We start from the raw sequence: 23,540 nt of genomic DNA, 5'->3' as shown, positions 1-23,540 counted from the left end.
TGCGAAGGCTCATAATAGGGTTTGGTTAGAGAATAAAGACTTATTAGGTTCAGCGCTAGACCCTGGCTGCACACTAGAGCCAGGCGATCGAAGGGGTAGGGCAGGCGTATGATGTTGAACACAGCTGACACATCAATGCCCCTCTCCTCTCTCAGATCACCGAGACCCTCATGGGTGATTTACCTTTCTATATAAATGTTTGATTGATTGTAGAAAGGTTTCCTTCCTAGCGCAAGCTCTAAGCTGGTAGTCTTCACAGTGCTTGATGATCAAAGTCCCAGTATGCCACTGGACTGCATGGTTTAGCAGATTAATGCAGCCGCTTAGTGGATGATTGTTTTAGGAGACAATAACTGGTCCTACTTCCTCAGGTTCAGCACTATTAAGAGCATCAGGAACAATTACTGGTAAAACAACACTTGACCGGTCATCATTGGCCAGAGGATATAATTGAGACAACGTCCTGGGCCAATTTCACCAGGCATGGGTCACTATTGGTGAAGCATGTGGCGAGAGGCAATTAAATGACTACTCTCCTCCTGACTAAGAGATGCAAGCTGGTTGAGACTGTAGGAGAGTAGGATCTGCTTCTTATAGATACCCCAACTTTTTGCTGATGTTTAACAGTTTTCGACTTAGTCTGGCTGGGATCTTGCTTTTCAGGACCCCCACCTAGCTGCTTTCTCCTCTAAATTGATTGCAAGTACTTTAGGTACACTCAAGATTGGATTCTGGGGTACCCTTATAAGTCCCTAGTATATGGTATACTATGTACCTAGGACATAGGTACCCCAGCGGCTTCCCAGGGGCTGCAGCATGTATTGTGCCACCCCTGAGAGACCACTCAAATTGACACCACAAGTCTGCTACTGCAACCTGTGTAAGGTTGTACATGCACCCCTTACTTAGATATAGGTTCACTATATCTACCTTATATCACTACACATATAAACCTATCAGTCACCCCTATGGCAGGCCTTATCAATCCTGAAGGTAGGGTGCTGGGTTTTATGTGAGAGGGTGCCCATGCATGAGCAGAGCCCCTCTGCAGCCTTCGGAATCTATTCTCCGGGGTTGTTCTGTGAGGCAGCCAACCATATACTCTTAAGTGCATTATAACCTCACGGTAAATGCTAATTTTAAAACAGCTGCACAGAAACCTGTTGTGTTTGGTGTCAAACACCTTGGAATCATACCTCCACACAGTAACTGGTGTGTGAGGTATCATTCCACCCTCCTAGAGGGAGAAATATGACTACACCGATACACCCGATAGCAGCTTAACAGAACCTGGCATCACAAAATGGATGCTGCCAGCCACAGACACGTGTCTGCCCTTCTCCTGCTGAGCCAAGCTCGAGCAGGGGAAGGCATGACAATAGGCTTCCTGTCATAGGGAGCTGTAACCACCTCCCAGTGTATTGGGGCTGGGTGGGTGCACTCTGAGAGTGCTTTGATGTCTGCACTGGGGGCACATTTGGTGTCCCTGCGCATAGTCCAGCTCAAACCAGTTGCAGGAGCCATTTGCTCCTGCTCTGGCGCAAAACTGGACAAACCACATGGGTGTAGCCACCCCTCTGTCCTGACCCTCCCATAGGTGGGTCCCCAGAGTTAGTCCCACCCCTTCCTTGGGTATAAAGTAGGAACCCCTGACTACAGGACTTTAGATTTACCTGGACGAAACTCTGCTACAGAAACTAAGTACTTCGACGATCTGCACTACGCTGGACGACTGAAGAATCTCCCTTGGAATAAAGAAGTTACTCCCCTGCTAAGCAAGCACCTAAACTCATCTGACCAGTTTGCATCTCCATAGCTCCTGAGGACTCCGAAGGTTTCTGCAACACAGGAGGTGGGTGCACATACTGTTCTTTGTTGCATTGAATATGCCCCTCAAATATTTAGGAGTGAGGCTGATGTTTGTTAGGTGCTCGTCCTTCCTGCTCACTTTCACCTCCCCCGCCTGCAGGCCGAATCCGATGCCGGGCCCCGATCACCTCCTGCTGGGCGCCGACGTCTCTTGAGCTCCAGCAGTAGCCGGCAGTCCAACCGCTCCTCCTCCTAGGCACCTCGGAGCGACCGAGCCGATGACGTTGTGCAGGCCCGCTTCACGGGCGTCCCTATGCTGCCCGGTGCCCGCCGCTGATTCACAGAGGGGTGGGGAGATAGCCCTCACTCATTCGCGCTCCGCACTCGACAGTGCCGCTCCGCCAGCTCCGAGCCCAGCACCAGCCGCCGATCACTTCCCGCCAGGGGCCGACTGCAGGACAGTTCTTGGCTCCAGCTTCAGGAATAGGCCGAGCTGCTACCCGCGATCTCTCCGGTGTTCTGGTGGGCACACACACTCACGAAGGAGGTCGCTGGATTCACCACAGGTTCCACTTTCTGATAGTCGCCTTCAAGGTAGGATTAGTGCCCGGATTAATATACGGATTGATTGGGGAATCTACTCTTCCCACGGAGCTCCTCTAGGCTGCGGCCATTTTAGTCGGCAGCAACCCACGCCCCCTGGAACACTTCTGATATTTTGTGTGGGAAAACATGCAGAGTACGTAATGACCACAAACCCCTGGTTAAACATCTGACAACAGAAGGGCCATTTAATGCTTCTTCCTGTATAGCACACATGTCTATTAATTAATTAATTAATTGCGGGTTTATATAGCGCTAGGAATCGACTCCCGGAGGAGTATCTCCACACTTCGACCGCTGGGGAACCCGTCTTGGCTCACCCTGAGAGATGGTCCCTGATGGGTATCTCTAAGGTGCGACCAAGCATCCCCGGCGGTCTGGGGGGGGCGTTGTGAAGATGAGGCAAGCTGATGCCCAGAGTTGCCGAGTGTGGTTTCTGACTGGAGTAGGCACCGAGGCGAGAATTATCGAGTCTGCTGACCTTGGTCCACGACCCTGCCGCGTCGGGAATCGAACCCTGGTCCCGGGCCCTCCTCTGCTTACGGGTCTGCCGCCTCTAACCAGTGAGCCACACTTCTCCTCTATGAGGTAACAAGACTTCATATACACAGTGGAGTATGTTCCAGGGAAGAGCAATGTATTGGCTGACTTTTTATCACGCTTGCCAGTGAACATACAAGAATGGGATGACTTGAAAGTTGCCTTGATTCATGATCAGGGAGCACCATGGATGAAAGAAGAGGAATAACATAACATAACGTGTGTATTTGTAAAGCGCACCTTCATGGGGTCGTGTCAACCTGGAGAATTTCTCTTCCCTCCTTACCTCGTCCCTCCCCCCCCTACAGGGTCTTCCCACACTTTCCCAGGTCGACGCCATAGATCAGTGGCTCTCCAACGGACGCGACGCTTTTGCCCCGCTCAAGCGCATTAACTCCAAACGCGACAAGGGCGCTAATCGGTGGTTCACCGAAGAGCTTAAGACCACCAAATTAACAGTTCGCCGCGCGGAACGGGCATGGAGAAGAAATTACTGCCCCACTCTGAAACTGGATTACACGAACATCTTGAGCCAGTATAAAAAAGACATCTTGGAGGCAAAAACATCTTACTTCTCCTCCAAAATCTTAGCCGCGGAAAACCAGTCCAAGGAGATATTCACCATCGTCCACAACCTAGCGTTCTCGGACAGAACTACTCTTAAACCGGCCCCTTCCGAAAAACTCTGTTCTTCCCTCAACAACTATTTCATTCACAAAATCATCACCATCAAGGCTAACATCCCGCCACCCTCCTCCTCTTTTGTTGATCCCCAATGCCCCCCCCCCAAGGGCGAGCTTACCTCACTTCCCCCTATCACTCGGGAGAGCCTGATCACCTTGGTTCCCCTGGTCAAATCCGGCTCTCCGCTAGACCCCTGTCCCGCTCACATTCTCCGCCATATTTTTGTTTCCTGCCCTGACCCTCCCCTCCATCTTCTTAACAGCTCTCTTGCTCAAGGCATCGTTCCTAAACCCTTGAAATCTGCGGTAATTGTGCCCATCCTAAAAAAACCTGGGGCAGATCCTTCTGTCCCCGCCAATTTCCGTCCTATCTCCCTCCTACCATTCCTGGCCAAGGTGCTCGAGCGCCACGTCACCTGCGCTCTGAGCTCTTTTGTGGAGAATCATGGTGCTCTTGCCCCCCGTCAAGCCGGTTTCCGCCCTGCACACTTTACGGAGTCCGTTGTCCTGTCGGTCTTGGACACCCTCAGGGAGGGCATGGACACTAATCAGCACCAGGCCCTTGTGCTCCTCGATCTCTCAGCCGCCTTCGATACGGTGGATCACACCATCCTCCTCTCCCGTATCGGAGCGGCGGGGATCGGGGGGACCGCCCTGGTCTGGTTGTCCTCCTTCCTGAGCGACCGTACCCAGGCTGTTCGCCTGGGTGACTTCATGGCGGACGTCCGGAAAGTTCAGTGCGGGGTTCCCCAAGGTTCCTCCCTTTCTCCTCTCTTGTTCAATCTGTACATTGCTCCCCTAATCTTCTCTCTTCAACAGATGGAGGTCGGCGTATTTAATTATGCAGACGACCTCCAGCTTGTCTTCAATCTATCTTCTCCTTCCTCTATTCTAAACTTTCAATCTGTTATGCTTCACATCAGGGACTGGATGAACCACAACCACCTTAAACTCAACCCCGACAAAACCGAGTTGGTGTTGACGGGTGGTTCATCCAGCCCCTGGTCCCCTCTTTTCTGGCCCCCTTCTCTTGGCCCTCCTCCTACCCCCGCTTCCTCAGTTAAAACACTTGGTATAAAACTTAATTCTCAACTCACCCTTCACTCCCAGGTTAGCTCTGTGCTATCTTCTTCCTTTCTTTCACTGCGCACTATACGCAGGGTGTCCTGTTTCTTCACTTTCTCTGCTCTAAAGCTCATCATCTTGGCCATGGTGGTATCCCACCTGGACTATGGCAACGCCCTGTATGCCGGCATCCCCGCCTACAGTCTGCGTCGCCTACAACAGATCCAAAACCAGGCGGCCCGCCTGGTTTTCAAACTCCCCAAATTTCACCACTCTACCCCGCTCCTGAAATCACTTCACTGGCTCCCTGTGCGAGCCAGAATTGAATTCAAGCTTGCTTCCATCACCTTCCGGGCCCGACACGGACTCGCACCTGAGTTCATCTCCTCCGAGATTGTTTCCTATGTTCCCACCAGGGAACTTCGTTCGTCCTCCCAGTCCCTCCTCACCATCCCACGCTACCGGAGAAAGAAGTGGGGAGGCTCTAAATTTGCCACCCTCGCCCCTACCCTCTGGAACTCCCTTCCCCTTGAACTCCGCACCATCTCTCTCTACCCACAATTCCGTAAACAACTCAAGACCTTTCTATTCACGAAATCTTTCGAATAATAACTTTCCTGTTCCCCCAGCTTTTTAATTTAGGATCCCGTCAGTAATAGCGCCAAGAAACCGCAGGTATACGCGCTCTATAAGAAATTTAAAATTCAAATTCAAATTCAAATTCACCCTTGGGTATCATGGCGCTGAATAACAGATGTTTATTGTTACCCAACTCAATGGTACTCATTTTATCGACCTCAGATGGATGAAAGGCTGAGTGGACCCCCTGGGATTAAAACTTGTGACCATGAGGTCAAACATAGTCACCTGCAGTGGACACATTAGTCCCTAAGGGCCCGATGTAGGTAAATCCCATTTACCGATTTTGAAATACCGAATTTTACCGATTCGGTATTTCAAAATCGGTAAATGGGATGTAGGTCCCAACATCTGGATTCGTTACCGAATCCTTAACAATTCTTTAATTACCGAATCGGTAAATACCGAATCGGTAATGCCCATTCATTCCTATGGGCTTTGAAGCCCATAGGAATGATTAGGCATTACCGATTCGGTATTTACCGAATCGGTAATTAAAGAATTCACAAGGGTGCAGGGGGTGTCACTTTGACACCCTCTGGCACCCCCAAAACAGGCACAGGTGCCATGTGGCAGGCATACCTGCCCTAAGGGCAGGTCTGCCTGCCACATGACATAGGTGTGCATGCACAGATGTGCATGTACACAGGAATCGGTATTTTACCATGGATTTGTATTCCATGGTAAAATACCGATTCTGTAAGCCATGTGCAGAAGGTACATTGCCTACCTACATTGCATTTTTGGTAATTTTACCGAATCGGTACATATTACCGAATCGGTAAATTTACCGATTCGGTAATGATACCGATTCGGTAAAATTACCGAAAATGTGCCCCTACATCTCAATAGCCCTTTACCGATCGGAAACGGCCGAAAATCGGTATTTTCGGCCGATTCCGATCGGTAAAGGGCTACCTACATCTGGCCCTAAGTCACCAGACCAGGTTAAAAGGAAAGGGAAACACAGCATTATCAAAGACGTGGCACTACAAAAAATCATTAAAGTGGTGGAACAAAGATGGCCAAAGAAAGCATTGGTTCCCTGCGAATGTAAACATTTTGGAAAATCAGTAATGAACTATCCATGATTCGCAGCTCTGTTCTAAGAGGTGGTAGGGCCATTCCTCCATCCAATACAAGGGGTGAGATAATGGAATTGTGTCATGATGGCCATTGTGGCATTATAAAAACCAAACAGAGTAAAGAAATGGCACTGGTGTCCTGGTATGGATATCTGTGCAGAAAGATCTGTGAGAAGTGCTAATTCTGATAAAGCTTTAAGAATGTTGAGGCCCAATATGTGCGAGCCACTTATCCCTGAAAGACCTTGGCACACGGTAGCCATTAATGTCATGGGTCCAATTGGTAGTCCACCTAAATATAATCTTGTCACGATTGATGTATTCTCGAGGTGGCCTGTGATCCAGGTGGTGGAAAAAATTGATTCGGCAGAAGTTCTGAACTTCATTGATAAAGTATTTGTGGATGAAGGCCTACCCGTTCAAAACATTAGGGACATTGGGGTACAATTTACATCCAATATGGCTAAAGGATATTTTTTAGAAAATTGGGGTGAAGCATTAGACCGCTTCATTATATACTCCCATTGGAAATGACATGTTCGAGAGGCTTAATAGAGTTCAGAAGAATGCCACACAGTTGGCTGCGAAGAGTGGTGAGGATTGGGAAATTCATGTCTAAAAAGCGGCGTGGGTGTACAGGACCACCATTCACGAGGCGTGGGAAGTGTCTCCCTTTGAAGTTATGAGAGGAAGTGGTTAAGAACTAAGTGTAATCCTGACAGGTTACTACAAGCATCTGATCTTGATGTTTTTGTGAGAGAAGTGAGAAAAAAGATTATTAACCGGCATTCCAAGTATAAAGGAATATTTGATCGCAATAAGGGTTCAGAAGGTGTACACATCAATGTGGGTGAAGGTAGAATGACCATGGAAGGTAAAAAAATGTGAAAGTCAATCTTCTGAACCATTGCAAGTGAGTAAATTATTGCGTAGCGCAGTCTTTGTGAGCAATTGCAAAGTTTGGATCTCAGAAGAATTGCTGTTCTGAAGGCGAACAGCACTTTATATGAAGGAAATTTGAGCCTGTCATGGAAGACCAAGATAGTTGCTGTGTTCCAAACAGAGGGAATGATTGTGGTGGAAGGAAATGTCTAATGTCAAGGTTTACAAAGGGAAAGAGATGGTGTTGAGTTGGAAGCAGATGATGGACTGGACAGCGACAATATGGCTGAAATAGAGGATGAATTAAGAGTGACGTGGTGTGTGACGGTCAGACCTTGCACTAGACCTAAGTGGATGTCAGACCTAAGTGGATCAATGATAGGGGGGTGCGGGTGCACACTTGTGTGTAAACAGTTAGTCAGTTTCTGATTTTTGATGAGGTATTTTATGGGTTTGTAAGGAATGTGCTTGCAATTCCCAGTGGGGAAATGACCCTAATTCCCCATGTTAGGACATCAAGGAGGACTGTGGGAGAACCCACAGTAAAGGGAATGCACAGCTCTAAGACAAAAATGTCTAAATCAAAGTTATCAATAACAGTTTAAAGTTCATGAAAAATGCTCTAAGGCAATCAATTATTCATTCAGAAAAACATAACATCCTTTGTACATCAGGACTGATGTACAAAGGATGTTATGTTTTTCTTAGCCGCTTCGAGATGGCTTAAATCTAGTGTTGATTTGATATTATTTTGTAAATTGACAAGAACAGTCTTCACACATATATATTTTCTTGGAAATGTTAATAATGTTTTTTGAAATGTGATTTGCATAATGCTACTACAGTAAAAAACATGAGATGAAATGAATAATTGATTGCCTTAGAGCATTTTTCATGAACTTTAAACTGTTATTGATAACTTTGATTTAGCCATTTTTGTCTTAGAGCTGTGCATTCCCTTTACTGTGGGTTCTCCCACAGTCCTCCTTGAAGACCTAAGTGGATGTCAGATTTTCTGTGTAAAGCGTATTGATAATTTACTTTCACATTTTGTAGAGTTTTATTTTACTATCTGGTTTTCTTTGTAATTTTATCTTTATTTAGAAATGTTTGCATTGTGTCAGAGGGGAAGATGTGTTATGTTTTATTTCTCTTGCATTCAGTTATATCCATTGTAATGGTAATGTGTTTATACTTGCATTAGCTCTTCGACCTTCCACGCGCGAGCTTCTCTTAGTATCCCGCGGCTCTTGGAACCTGAGGAGGCGTCGAAGACAGGAAGCCTCTTGAACTGCGCCTGAACTATTGGTGTTTCAGCTGGGAATAAAGCATCTCGTTTCTATCCTGCTTGAATTACTACTTCACACCTCTTTTTTGTTTCTCTGTGAAATAAACTGGGGTGGCATAGAAGCCTTCATTATAGCCCTTCATGTCTTTCTATGCAATAGAAACACTGGAAAGACTATTATTGGGGCACTGGAACTATGTGATTCTGCTGATGCAGTGATTTCCACATAATTATGGAGTTGGCACCTTCTGCATTATTTGCAGATTTTAACAAAAAAAATGTTTCCAGCTCAAAGAGATCAAATGTTAAAAAAACGCTATGCAAATTCAATGTTAATATGTATAAAAATGACAAAATAGGTGATGCTGCTCAAAGATTTGCCGTACGAGGCTGCATAATTTGTCATTTCTTGCCGCATAATTTGGTGCTCCCCTGCCGCATAATTCCAGTGTCCCTAACTATAGTGAAGGTTCTCTTGGCACCAGACCTTTATTCCACAGAAACACAAACCCAGGACTATCACGAAGGCAAGAAGCACTCACTATGGACCGATGTTTGTTTCTTTCACGTCCCTGGCTATAAAGTGCTGACACTCATCATTACCAGTTTGAACTCCCACCAACTGGCCTTGGTGCTATCGTGGGCGGATCGGTTCTTTATGTACAAGCACATTACAGTCTGTTCTTCCCTAATTACCGTAATTTCCTGCCAGATGTGCACTCTGCACTGTACATAGGCTGCACTCTGAACAGCCATGAACATTTGGCTGAAGTCTGTGTGGGTCATCTCAATTATACGAACTTTGTTTCGTGCATGATGTCACGTCATCAATGGCTTTATCAGAACTTATTACCTTGGAAATATTAAGATAAAAAAATGAAAATACTGACAATTGTGCAGCCCCGCGTGATATTGTAAAGCATTCAAGGATAGGACGTTTGCAAGCGACAGGACAGAGGGGCTGGCTGCCTGAAACAGGGCTGAAGTCAGGCAAGCATGTATTATATGGAGCTGCAGCGCCATCGCGTGGTCACTTTGGAGAAGGCCGATAAATGTTCACATTGAGCTGGCGCCGCCATCGGCAACAGTGCCTCCTGCCCCATCTCCATAGGGCAGCTGGGAGAGGAAGAGGGCAAACAGGGCATCTGACGGTATTTTGCACATTTCCCGCTGTGTCCACCGGACCCTGGCTCTTTGTTTTGGTTGGGGATGTGTTCGTTAATGGCGTTCTTACCTGTTCCTTTCCTCCAGTGCAGGACTTCACTTAGTCTCTTTGGAATCTGGTTGGATTTTGCCTTTCAGGGGCCTTTTTACAAGGCCCTTGCGCCACTTTCGCGTCACTTTTCCCATGTTAAAAATGACGCAAAAGTGTCTCAAGGGCCTTGTAAATTTGCACCTCAGAGTCTGGGGACACCCGTGCTGGGACATTATCTAGCACACCTGACAAGTTCACGCTTCCAGGCGCTTTCTCAATGCAAGCATCCACCAATGAATCCTCACCAGTGTGTAAAAATAAACATTAGGACCACAGAATCCCATCAACAAAAAGTTACTCTGTCCCACATTCTACTCTATGTCTTTGTTTATATATCTTATGTTAAACCTACTCTATCGTGTCAATGGACTTCAAGAGTACATGATTTTAACTTCCCAGCAAGTTGCTTTGTATTTAGCATTTGACTAATAATGATACGAATTATTGCATAAAACAAATTTTAAATATTAGCAAATTGCATGCATTTCTAAAAACACTGACAGACACGTCTGCAGTCTCAGACAAGCAATAAATACTACAAGATTCAGTTTCAAATGCACCAAAACGTCATAAACCATACTATAATTAATAAATAAACCACAAATAAACAATATATAACACACAATATGTGTAATATGGTCCTACATTGCCATCTTGGGGTTTGGCCTCATGGTTTACAAATGTCACCTGATTCCCTTGATGCCCATATATTGCAGCTACCCGTTCTAAATTCTCTTTTCCCTCTCTCTTTGTAATATATAAATATGTTATACACATAAATATGTATCTATATATATATATGTGTGTATATCTATCTATCTATCTATCTATATCTCCCTCTCTCTCTCTATATATATATATCTCCCAGGACTTCGCCACACAACATCCACTTCAGAGGATAAGGACGAAAACGGACCCAATTTGCAGTGCGTAAATCTTTATTTGTTGCCACGCACCTCTGCCACGACGCGTTTCGACCTTCAAGAGGTCTTTTTCACATAACGCGAATACAAAGTGTCCCAAAAATGTAAAGTGCTCGTGCATTGTCTCGTGACCAATCACAAAGTTAATAAACATAAAAGAGTTGGTTCACAGGCATAGATAAAACCATTCTAAAATTCTTTGTGATTAGGACACATACACGTATTTACAGTAAAATATGGCATGCCACAATAGAAACCTTTAAAACCATAATTGTTTAAAGAATATTAAGCCAATTCATTACTTTTTGTATCAATTAGCTTGTATGAAGTTTATTTCTATATAAATTTATAAAAACATAAAATTATTGCGTACATGATAAAAACCATAAATGGAAATAATTTCATAGTTTTAAAGTAAACATGTCTACTGTAAACACTTTTATGATAGCCCTACACATGCTGGTATGCACGAGATTGAAGAATTAGAGCTGCAACACTGTGTGTCCTACACTGGTTGAATGCCTGTTTGTCTGATAATGCCCAAAGTGGGCCTTGAATGAAATCATTTCCTTGATTATAAACTAAAGTGGTGGTGCTCGATGTGCCACCCAATCAAACCAGTCACGGCTCAAAAAGTGCTAAGTGTTGGGACTAATAATTCAAAAAGGGGGGTTTCTTTAAGGAGACATATATATTTAAAAGTGGCTGAACATAGGCATAAAAACGTTTGACTCAAATGTTATGCAAGTGTGGAGCTAATCAGAAAATAATGGAGATGGAGCTGACATTCATTGCAAACAAGTATAAAAATCCTCACTGGAGTTCAGGCCTGACAGGAACGTAGTGACTAACTCCAGTATATACCTGGTTTCCAGTTGGCGCAATCGTGATTCTCGGTTGCCCTCCCTCCGTGGGGGTGGGATTGTGTCTATCACAAAGTATTGTAGATGGGCAGAATTACTACCATGTGTGTCGTTGAAGTGTCTCGCGACAGGATATGCTGGGTCACAATTGTTAATGGCCCTACGGTGCTGGAGTATCCTCTTGGGGACCTGCAAGTTGGTGCTATCAATATATCGCAGGCCACAGGGACACTCCAGCACATATATTGCATGTTCTGTTTTACATGTTAACAGTTTGTTGATATGGACTGCCTCAGCTCTAAATGGGCTAGTATATGTTGTTTTACTGCTAGCATGTTTACATGCTTTGCTTGTAGAACACTTCACAAATCCCTTCCGGGAGGACAACCAGTTTTTGGTGATGGTAACTTCAGGACTGCTCTTTACCAACGTCATTCATGGAACGTGCTTTCCTGAATGCAAGATCGAGGGTTCTAGATGTATGTTCCCCCAGTACTGGGTCATTACGTATCAAGCCCCAGTTTTTATTAAATATTTTACGAATGATTTGATGTTGTTTATTATATGTTAAAATCATTTGTATCATTGGGTTGATGTGCTACATCAAAAAAGAATTACTAAAATGGAAATCAGAGGGTTTGATATCAAATGAAGAATACAAATTCTTGTACAATACTCACCCCCGATTGCCCTTCCTGTATCTGCTTCCAAAAATCCATAAAAACACCACCCCTATCCCTGGACGCCCTATAATTTCGGCGATAGGGAGCATGACTGAAAATGTGGGCGCCTACATTGATTTCTATCTGCAGGACCTGGTGAAAGCTTTGCCATCTTATCTGAAAGACACTGGGGATTTTTTAAGACACCTCGACAATATTACATGGTCAAAGGATTGGATCTTACTATCTCTGGATATAGAGTCTCTCTATACCAGCATAAGACACGAATGTGGTCTGCGAGGTGTGGAATACTTTTTGAATACACGTCCTGCGGAATATGCCATGCATAACAAAATGTTATTGTCTCTTATTACATGGTGTTTGAATAATAATTACTTTTCTTTTGAAAAGAATTTGTATAGACAAAAACAGGGGGTGGCTATGGGGGCTTGCTTTTCCCCAAGCTACGCGTGTTTGCACGTGGGCTTTTGGGAAAGGCAAGTCCTCATGAACACACACAGGGACATGTTTGAGAACAATGTGATATCATGGCTTCGTTTTATAGACGATGTCTTTGTCATTTGGAAGGGAGGCATGCAAAGCGCATTAGAATTTGTTAACTTGTTAAACATTAATGAGTTTAATCTCCACTTCACCTCCAACATGAGTGACTCCAAATTGGAATTTTTGGATGTCCAGATACAAGTCACTGACGAGACACTTATTACCTCAGCCTATAGAAAACCATCGGCTGGAAATGCAATATTACATGCATCCAGCGCGCATCCACGTCACCTAATAGCCAGCATACCCTACGGGGAATTGCTACGGCTGAAGCGCATTTGCAGCACACAGGAACAATTTGAAGTCTGCAGTCAATCATGCCTAGAGCGCATGCGCAAAAGAGGATATAGCGAGGATATTCTGAAAAAAGCCATGATTAAAACAAGTGAAAGACCCAGAACCACCCTACTGCCTAGCACCATTGACAGTAACATGAGCACAGCGGATGAGAGTAATTCACCTAGACTCATCACCACGTACTGTAGACAGGAGCGCAAAATACGCAGCATCATAAATAAAAATTGGCCCATCGTTCTAACTGACCCTATTTTGAGAAATACGTTGCCAGAACATCCTAGCGTAACATTTAGGAAATCAAAAAACATGGCCAATCTCCTATCTAGGGAGATTTCAGCCGGGTCCACCAGTATTAAAACTTGGATGCCCACGAGCAATGGCTTTCGCAAGTGTTCCACTTGCAGGGCATGTAACTTCGGAGCCAATACTGCCACATACAAAACCCCGTTCAGAACAAAAGAAATATCTATTAGGGGAAAATATGACTGCCGCACTGAGTACGCCATATACGTTCTCACGTGTACATGCGGCTTACGTTATGTAGGCAGTACTAAAAATCCTGTGTACATGCGCATTCTACAGCACATTCGTGCAATAATAAATTGTGATCCGGCTTACCCAGTAGCCCGTCATTTCAAGGTGAGCCACAATAAGAATGTGAATTGCTTGACATACTTTGTAATTGACCAGGCACCGGCGTTAAAGCGAGGTGGAGATAGGGACAAGGCTCTGAGGCAGTTAGAGACCAGATACATTCTGAATCTTAACAGCAAGCATCCTAACGGCCTCAATGATAGGGAGGACATTCATACCTTCCTTTAATCTATATCAGAACTGTCCTGCCTAACTCTCCAGCCTCACCAACATGAAATCACATAAGATTTATCCTTTTCAGGCTCCATGTAACAGATCCAATCGATAAATGCCCGAGCGACTCTTATATGATTAACCACGAGCCAATTATAAAAGTTTTTCCTGTTACTTATACCTCTCCTTTTAAATCATTACTATTAACCTCACAATTTTGGTTGCACTTATCACACTTAGCACTTTATTATGGGAATTGCTGTTGAAGCGAGACCAAGTTGGTCGACCCTTCGGAATTGCCAGTTGGGCAAGGATAGGCTCCTATCCCTGTTTATAGATTTTGGCACCGGCACTTTAATACAAGTTAACATTAGCACATTGCAACGTGACAATACCATGTAAGAGCTGAGTGAGCTAGCTCCTGATGTGATCTATTAACACTAAGATTATCTTAGCGAATGCTGAACACATTGCTATTTTTTGCACAATGTATATATTGTATAGCATAATATTTATTTATTTATGTATTTAAATTATTATGGACTATTTTTATACATGTCTTTTAGAATTTTTAACATATTTATATGTTATATAAATTTGAATGCATGGGTGTAAATAATTGCTTCGCTGTATAGATATGTGGAAAACATTCCTTTTCGAAATGAAATGGTCACTTTCTCGGAATTATAGCTAGCTCACTGTTAGAACAAAGTGTTTAATACGCATTCATGCGGTTATAAATGTACATTTGTACTCAATTGTCACCTTTAAATATTTATGTGCGGGTGCCTTGTAAAACATTTTATGCCAAAATATAAAATAGCCCAGAACCTGCACCCATATATATGCACATGTCACAACACCTTTGTAGTTTATCTTCTATGTCTATGCATAGATCACGTGGTGTCATTGTGAAAAAAATGAGTGTGTGCACTATTTAAATGAAACAATACTGCATGTCCGTCATGTGATCAAGGGCAGACTCTGCCCGAAACGCGTCATGCCAAATTTCAGCTGCAAAATGGTTGAATAAACGCCTGCTGTGACACTCTGCAACTCGTGTGGTGGTCCGTATTTTCTGTGGGTTTATCCTGGAAACAGAACTTTATCCATATATATATATATATATATATATTACAACAAGTATTCCCCAAGGAAAGTTCCACATGCACTCACGGGTGAAATCGTATTTGATTTATTCAGACAGCAACGTTTCTTGTGACAAGCCCAACAAGCCCAGGCAATAAAATAGATAATCTGATCAAAGTTTTACGAATGAGGAAGAAAAATTCCCAAAATGTTTCTGGGGCAATCAAGCGATGTGGTAAACCGAATACGGCTAGGCCAACAGTATCACCGAAATAAGGCAAGCTGTGAATATCATATGGAAATCACCCCGGCAGTCCCGGACAAAGAAACGACGCGTCGTTTCTTTGTCGTCCGGGACTGCCGGGGCACCTCTTGACTGCACTATAAGTACAGGATGCTGATATCCATATGATATTCGCAGCTTGCCTTATTTCAGTGATTATCTATAGTATTGCCTCTGGAAACGTACGCAATTGACGGTCCTTTCCATGACATTTCGGAGTTGGGAATGTCAACTTTGAATATTCGACTTTGGTGATATTATCTTGATTACCGATTCTGAAAACGTACACATGTGACGATTATTCCAATGACAGCTTGGACTTAGGGGGTGTCAACTTTGATTATTCGCCCTGAAGAAGTCCCTCCTCTGGACGAAACGCGTCAGCTGTTTCCTCAATTTTTTTTATCAAAAATTGAATAAAAGAATAAGAATGGATATTTTGGACACAGACTTATTTCTTTGTTAAGTGTCCTTTTTCTGTATTGATGAGTGGTGCACCTATGTGTTTGGTTTTTAAGCTGTTACTATCCTTTATTGGATGGCACCGGGACAGTGGGTGCATTAATAGTGTGCACACCATTGGTGGACGACTTTCACCGCATTAATGAATTATTAGGGATAAATAGATTAGGTGCTGGTTCCGCTGCAGGGTTCACTGTCATTCTAGTTTTTATTTGGTGTACTTTACTTACAAACACTGGAGGCCAGAAAGGTACTCCGCCCAGAATGGAAAACCCATGTGAAAGTCGAAAAGCAGCGCACAGGACGATCCCCAGACAGATTTGGGCTCCGCCGATGAAGATCTGTGTGAACTGAGAGCAGAAAGTGATATTCATAGCCAAGCTGCTGAGCCACATTTCCCAAACAAAAATAGGTAGAGATATCCTATCAAAATACTGCCCACTTCTCTCACCCATTTCAAAATGGACATTGGTTTCAATTGAACAGACAACTTAAAAAGGGGATACTACTGCTGTAAGTGAAGTTACAAGCATTCATAGATATGACAACGCATGAAAAATACAATCACCTGCTCAAGTTTCCTTTCCTTTCCTTTCCTTTCCTTGTTTTTCCTTTCCTTTCCTCTCCTTTCCTCTCCTTGCCTCGCTTCTCCTCTCCTCACCTCGCCTCTCGTCTCCTTCACACTTCAGTCCTGGTGTGACTCCATTCACACCTCAGTCCTGGTATGGCTCTATTCATACTTCAGTACTGCTATGGCTCCATTCATACTTCAGTCCTGGTATGGTTTCGTTCATACTTCAGTCCTGGTATGGCTCCGTTTATGCGTCAGTCCTAGTACGGCTACATTCATACTTCAGTACTGGTACGGCTCCATTCATACTTCAGTACTGGTATGAAATCTGTTCATATGTCAGTCCTGGTACGGCACCATTAATACTTCAGTCCTGGTATGTCTGCATTCATACTTCAGTCCTTTATGGTTCCGTTCAAACTTCAGTCCTGTATGCTTCCATTCATACTTCAGTCTGGGTATGGCTACATTCATACTTCAGTCCCGGTTTGGCACACTTCATACTTCAGTCAGGCATGGTTCAGTTCATACTTCAGTCCTGCTATGTCTCCATTCATACTTCAGTCCCGGTATGGCTCCATTCATACTTCAGTCCTGGTATGGCTCCATTCATACTTCAGTCCTTGAGTGGTTCCATTCATGCTTTAGTCCTAGTATGGTTTCATTCATACTTCAGTCCTGGTGTGGCTCCGTACATACTTTAGTCCTGGTATGGCTCCGTTCATGCGTCAGTCCTGGTACGGCTACATTCATACTTCAGTACTGGTACGGCTCCATTCATACTTCAGTACTGGTATGATTCCGTTCATATGTCAGTCCTGGTACGGCTCCATTAATACGTCAGTCCTGGTATGGCTGCATTCATACTTCAGTCCTTTATGGTTCCGTTCAAACTTCAGTCCTGTATGCTTCCATTCATACTTCAGTCCCGGTTTGGCACACTTCATACTTCAGTCAGGTATGGTTCAGTTCATACTTCACTCCTGCTATGTCTCCATTCATACTTCAGTCCTGGTATGGCTCCATTCATACTTCAGTCCTGGTATGGTTCAGTTCATGCTTCAGTACCGGTATGCCTCCATTCATACTTCAGTCCCGGTATGGCTCCATTCATACTTCAGTCCTGGTATGGTTCAGTTCATGCTTCAGTACCGGTATGCCTCCATTCATACTTCAGTCCCGGTATGGCTCCATTCATACTTCAGTCCTGGTATGGCTCAGTTCATACTTCAGTACTGGTATGGTTCCATTCCTTCTTCAGTCCTGGTATGGGGCTTCATTAATACTTCAGTCCTGGTATGGTTCCATTCCTTCTTCAGTCCTGGTATGGCTTCATTAATACTTCAGTCCTGGTGTTGCTCAGTTTATACTTCAGTCCCGGTATGGTTCCATTCCTTCTTCAGTCCTGGTATGGCTTCATTAATACTTCAGTCCTGGTATGGTTCCATTCCTTCTTCAGTCCTGTATGGCTTCATTAATACTTCAGTCCTGGTATGGTTCAGTTCATACTTCAGTCCTGGTATGGTTCCATTCCTTCTTCAGTCCTGGTATGGCTTCATTAATACTTCAGTCCTGGTATGGTTCCATTCTTTCTTCAGTCCTGTATGGCTTCATTAATACTTCAGTCCTGGTATGGTTCAGTTCATACTTCAGTCCTGGTATGGTTCAGTTCATACTTCAGTCCCGGTATGGCTCAGTTCATACTTCAGTCCTGGTATGGCTCAGTTCATACTTCAGTCCTGGTATGGCTTCATTAATACTTCAGTCCTGGTGTGGTTCAGTTCATACTTCAGTCCTGGTATGGCTTCATTGATACTTCAGTCCTGGTGTGGTTCAGTTCAGGCTTCAGTCCCGGTATGCCTCCATTCATACTTCAGTCCCGGTATGGCTCCATTCATACTTCAGTCCTGGTATGGCTCCATTCATACGTCAGTCCCGGTATGGCTCCATTCATACTTCAGTCCCGGTATGGCTCCATTCATACTTCAGTCCTGGTATGGCTCCATTCATACATCAGTCCCGGTATGGCTCCATTCATACTTCAGTCCTGGTGTGGTTCAGTTCAGGCTTCAGTCCCGGTATGCCTCCATTCATACTTCAGTCCCGGTATGGCTCCATTCATACTTCAGTCCTGGTATGGCTCAGTTCATACTTCAGTACTGCTATGGCTCCATTCATACTTCAGTCCTGGTATGGCTCCATTCATACTTCAGTCCTGGTATGCCTCCATTCATACTTCAGTCCTGGTATGCCTCCATTCATACTTCATTCCCGGTATGGCTCCATTCATACTTCAGTCCTGGTATGGCTCCATTCATACGTCAGTCCCGGTATGGCTCCATTCATACTTCAGTCCTGGTATGGCTCAGTTCATACTTCAGTACTGCTATGGCTCCATTCATACTTCAGTCCTGGTATGGCTCCATTCATACTTCAGTCCCGGTATGCCTCCATTCATACTTCATTCCCGGTATGGCTCCATTCATACTTCAGTCCTGGTATGGCTCCATTCATACGTCAGTCCCGGTATGGCTCCATTCATACTTCAGTCCCGGTATGGCTCCATTCATACTTCAGTCCTGGTATGGCTCCATTCATACGTCAGTCCTGGTATGGCTCCATTCATACTTCAGTCCTGGTATGGCTCCATTCATACTTCAGCGACTGGTATGGCTCCATTCATACTGCAGTCCTGGTATGGTTCTGTACATACTTCAGTCCTGGTGTGGATCTGTTCATACTTCAGTCCTGGTATGGATCCATTCATACGTCAGTCCTGGTATGGATCCATTCATACGTCAGTCCTGGTATGGATCCATTCATACGTCAGTCCTGGTATGGCTTCATTCATAGTTCAGTCCTTGAATGCCTCCATTCATAAGTCAGTCCTTGTATGGCTCCATTCATACGTCAGTCCTGGTATGGATCCATTTATACATCAGTCCTGGTATGGATCTATTCATAGTTCAGTCGTGGAATGGGTCTGTTCTTACTTCAGTTTTTGTGTGACTCCTTCCTGCACATAAACAATCAAAAATTGCATTTTGCTCTTTCTAAACAAAAACAAGGAGAAAAAAAGCAAATATTTTTTTAACATTTTTTTTAGGAGTTTTATTTAACACTGACATGAACCGAGGGGTATCAGAGTGCTTTACAGCAACATAAATGACAGATATCAGAAACAGTCACAGTGCAATAGTAACACAGATTCTAGTTATCAGTCAATTTCAGGTAGTAAAAGTACAGTCTTGAGGGCTAATCATTCACAGTCAGAATCAAGAATTTTTATTGTGGAGATGAACATCGGATCGTTGAGCAAACTTTGTGGCAGGGTAAATGTAACCAGGTGGGGATTTTAAGGTGGGACTGAGCAGCTATTTTCCTGAGGGATAGAGATGCAGCTTGAGAAGAAATTATTTTAGTTATCTCCTGAAGCTTGTGTAGGAGGGGTTGGTTCGGATGTATGTCAGTACAACGCGATCTTTTACATCGCGGTACTTTACAACGCTGCCATTACAACGCAAGTCGTTACAACGACTTGTGTTGGTGTGCGCGGATTGAGGATTATTATAATTTTATATTCCAACACCAGCCTATGTAACAGTAGGGAAGGTGTTGGAATATAAAATTACAATATTCCTTATCCAACAGTGCCATCCAGTGCAAGTCGTAGTAACGACTTGCGTTGTAATGGCATAGTTGTAAAGGTAGTGCGGTGTTAACACTGCGTTGTAAACGATGTTTCCCGTTGGTTCTGATATCTATTGGGAGAGAATTCCAGATTTTGGTGGCATGACCCGAGAGAGCGGGAAAGGGCTTATGTTTATATCTTTTGGGAGGACAAGAAGGAGCATGTTGGAGCTTCTTAGGTTTCTCGATTGTCCTGCTTTTGTGAGTTTGACTGCAAGTAATCTGGTTTACCAGTGTGCAGGGCTTTACAGGTGAGACGGGCTGTTTTGAAGCAGCAGTGGACTTTGATTTGTAGCCACTTTAGGTTTTGCAGTGTGGGGGAGATGCGATCGTGTTTCTTTGCTCCTGTGACCATTCTTGGCTGCCCTGGTGAGTGTTGCATTTCCATAGTCTAGTCTGGACAGAACTAGTGCTTGCATTGCGTTTTCTAGGTCACTTGGAGGTAGGAGGAGGTTGATTTTGTTTTGGAAATTCAAACTGCATCAAGTCCCCTTTGCAGTGGACCTTATGAAAGCTCATGTTTAGTCCAGAGCCCAGAGAGATCCCCAGACATTTGCCTGAGTCAGCTAGAGTAATCTTTCAGTTCAGGGAGTCTAGGTTATTTATCCATTCTTGGATCTGATGGGTGTTGTCGTATTTGGAGAAGACAATAATTTCTATTTTTCTTGGTTGCGTTTGAGGTGGTTGTGTGATAGCCAGTTTTGTAATTTTAAGAGTGTGGAGTTAAGTCAGTGAATATCGTTCAGAGAGGATATTTCTAGGTAGAGCTGGGTGTTGTTGGCATAGAGGTGATAGGGGATATTTGCTTATTTAAAAATAGTAGTGCGGGGTTACATGTAAATGTTGAAGTGTGGGAGAGAGAACTGAGCCTTGCGGGAAACCTACGGTGATGGGTGAAATTTTGGACATCGAGTTGTTAATTTTTATTAGTTGGGATTGGTTATGCAAAGATTAGATGGACCATTTCAGAACAGTTGTTCAAGGAGCTGTTTATCATCCTGGTGCATAGAGGGGTTAAGGTGAGGGTGAGGCTTTTAGTCAGGAAAGCAGGGAGTGGGTCTGCCTTGTGGGGGGAGGGTTCGTTATTTGCAATCACCAGGGAGATGTCCTCCTCTGTGAGAGGTTCGGTAACCTTCCAACTCTTGGATGTTGAAGAGGGCCTTGGATATTGGTTTATATTGGTTGTCATTGGGGAAGGGATCTCAGTTTTGGGGATCGAGGAGTGATCCAGGATTGGGTTTGACTCAGTTGTGGGCGAAGAGTTGCTGGGTTGAGTCTGTGGGTGATAATCCAGGGAGTGCTCGATCTTGAGGATTTTCTCATTGGAGAATTTGGCCAAGTTGTCAAACTGTAGTTTTGAGACTGGGGAATTTTCTTTGGTAGGTTTAGAGGTTTGTTGTCGGATGATGCAACAAAATTCTCTGGGGCTGTTTTTGCTTTGTCTAGGGCACGGGTACTCATAGTATGGCCCGCAGGCCACCAGCGGCCCGGTAAGCCTTTCTTTGCGGCCCACGGGCCTTGCAGAAATAGAGACAGAGACAGATAAAGACAGAGACGGGGCAGACAGAGCTAGATAGAGGCAGAGACAGGGACAGACTGACAGAGGCAGAGACAGATAGAGGTAGAGAACGATAGAGACAGAGACAGAGAGAGAGACAGATGCAGAGACAGATAGAGGTAGAGAGCGACAGAGAGAGAGATAGAGACAGGGAGGCAGACAGACAGGGAGGGAGATAGACAGGGAGGGAGACAGACAGGGAGGGAGACAGACAGGGAGGGAGACAGAGAGGAAGGGAGACAGGGAGGGACACAGACAGGGAGGGAGACAGAGGTAGGGAGACAGAGAGAGGGAGACAGAAGGAGGGAGACAGAAGGAGGGAGACAGAAGGAGGCCAAAGGAGGGAGACAGAAGGAGGGAGACAGAAGGAGGGAGACAGAAGGAAGGAGAGAGACAGAAGGAGAGGGACAGAAGGAGAGAGACAGAAGGAGGGAGACAGAAGGAGGGAGAGAGACGGAGGGAAGGAGAGAGACAGACGGAGGGAGAGAGATAGAGGAGGGAGAGAGACAGAGGAGGGAGAGAGACAGATGGAGGGAGAGAGACAGACAGACAGACAGATGGAGGGAGGGAGAGGGAGACAGAGGGAGACAGAGAGAGAAGGAAACAGAGGGAGACAGAGAGAGAGGGAGACAGAGGGAGACAGACAGAGGGAGATAGAAGGAGGGAGATAGAAGGAGGGAGGGAGACAGAGGGAGGGAGACAGAGAGAGAGGAGGGAGATCGAAAGAGAGCGAGGGAGGGAGGGAGACAGAGAGACAGAGAGAGAGAGAGGGAGGGAGACAGAGAGACAGAGAGAGAGCGAGGGAGGGAGACAGAGAGACAAAGAGTCAGAGACATGTGTGTATGCCGGGTCTGGTGGCTCAGTAGATGAAGGCGTCCGCTGCAGGGGCCTGTGTAGCTGCGCCTCCTTCCCCCAATGACCCCGCCCCCTCCCGTACGGCCCTCGGCCACAAACCACACTGTAAATCTGGCCCCTGATAGAAAGTTTGTGTATACCCATGGTCTAGGGCATTCCGGAGGAAGGTGTCTTTCTCTTTGAGTATGTGTTTTTTGTAAATCTTGCGTTCAATCCGAGCTGGTAAATGTTTGTTGTGGATGGGTTTGCTCTCCAGAGTCTTTCAGCAGCTCATACTTGCCTTCTTTCAGAGTTGAAGTCTTGCTTGAACCAAGATCTTGAGGGGGTGTCTTTGACCCTTTTTAGTTTCAGGGGGGCTAGTTGGTCAATGGCAGTTTTGATTGTCGAGTTGTAAAGGGTAGCGAGCTCATCTGTCTTGAGGTTGTCTGTGGCAGGTGGGAGTTGGGGGTGACATTTTTTCTTCCCGGTCAGAAAGAGGGATAGGATTGAGGTTTCTGGGTCATTGGCGTGAGGTAATATAAATTTTATGGTCAAGTTGTGTTCCCTAGCGAGTACCCCACCGACTCCATGTACGAGTTAAAGTGCATGTAACTTCCCTCCTGTACCAGCTATGAAGACGCAAATACATTTGCGTCCAACGTTAACTTGTCCTCTTTCAGACCCACCATGAATGGGTTGAATGGTCCGTTCCTAAGTATGCTATGCCAACGTCTTTTTGTAGTGTACTCCTACGTTTTCTCAGCCCTGGCTGAAGTAGGCCCTGAATCTCTGCCACCGAACCTCTTTTCTGGCTTCTGACTCCGAGAAATCTCTGCCCAGGCAGCCCCCGTATCCGTGAACTCTGACTTACTTCTAGCGCGGCCCTCCGTGCTCAGCTCAGCCTGCTGCCTGCCAAGATTGACTATAACCTTCGAGTTATCTGTTTCCCTCCCCGAAAATACATTCCTTCCTGCCAGCTTCAGTAAACATCCTTCCTTAGCTACAGGGCTAAAGGGCCGACCTGTCTCTATGCAAGTAATTCATAGCTTCTGTTGCCATGCTTCCATGGAAGGCCCCATGCCCCACGC

The 23,540-nt window shown here is 45.0% G+C and overlaps 1 protein-coding gene across 4 annotated transcripts in view; it reads right to left on the bottom strand.

Annotated features, from left to right (window-relative positions):
* LOC147736595 (membrane-spanning 4-domains subfamily A member 4A-like) overlaps nt 1–23,540 on the bottom strand; it is a 225,483-nt gene that overhangs the window by 69,751 nt on the left and 132,192 nt on the right. For 2 of the 4 annotated variants that reach the window (XM_086953780.1, XM_086953778.1), the window contains exon 3: nt 16,030–16,149. The exons of the other annotated variants lie outside the window; for them this stretch is intronic. In XM_086953780.1, coding sequence (XP_086809906.1) covers nt 16,030–16,149 — 120 coding nt within the window. The remainder of the gene's footprint in view (nt 1–16,029; nt 16,150–23,540) is intronic. 4 annotated transcript variants of the gene reach the window in all.

Source organism: Lissotriton vulgaris, chromosome 1_2 (genome assembly GCF_964263255.1).
Source record: "Lissotriton vulgaris chromosome 1_2, aLisVul1.2, whole genome shotgun sequence".
Taxonomy (NCBI): Eukaryota; Metazoa; Chordata; class Amphibia; order Caudata; family Salamandridae; genus Lissotriton; species Lissotriton vulgaris.
This window is presented reverse-complemented; position numbering and strand designations above follow the sequence as displayed.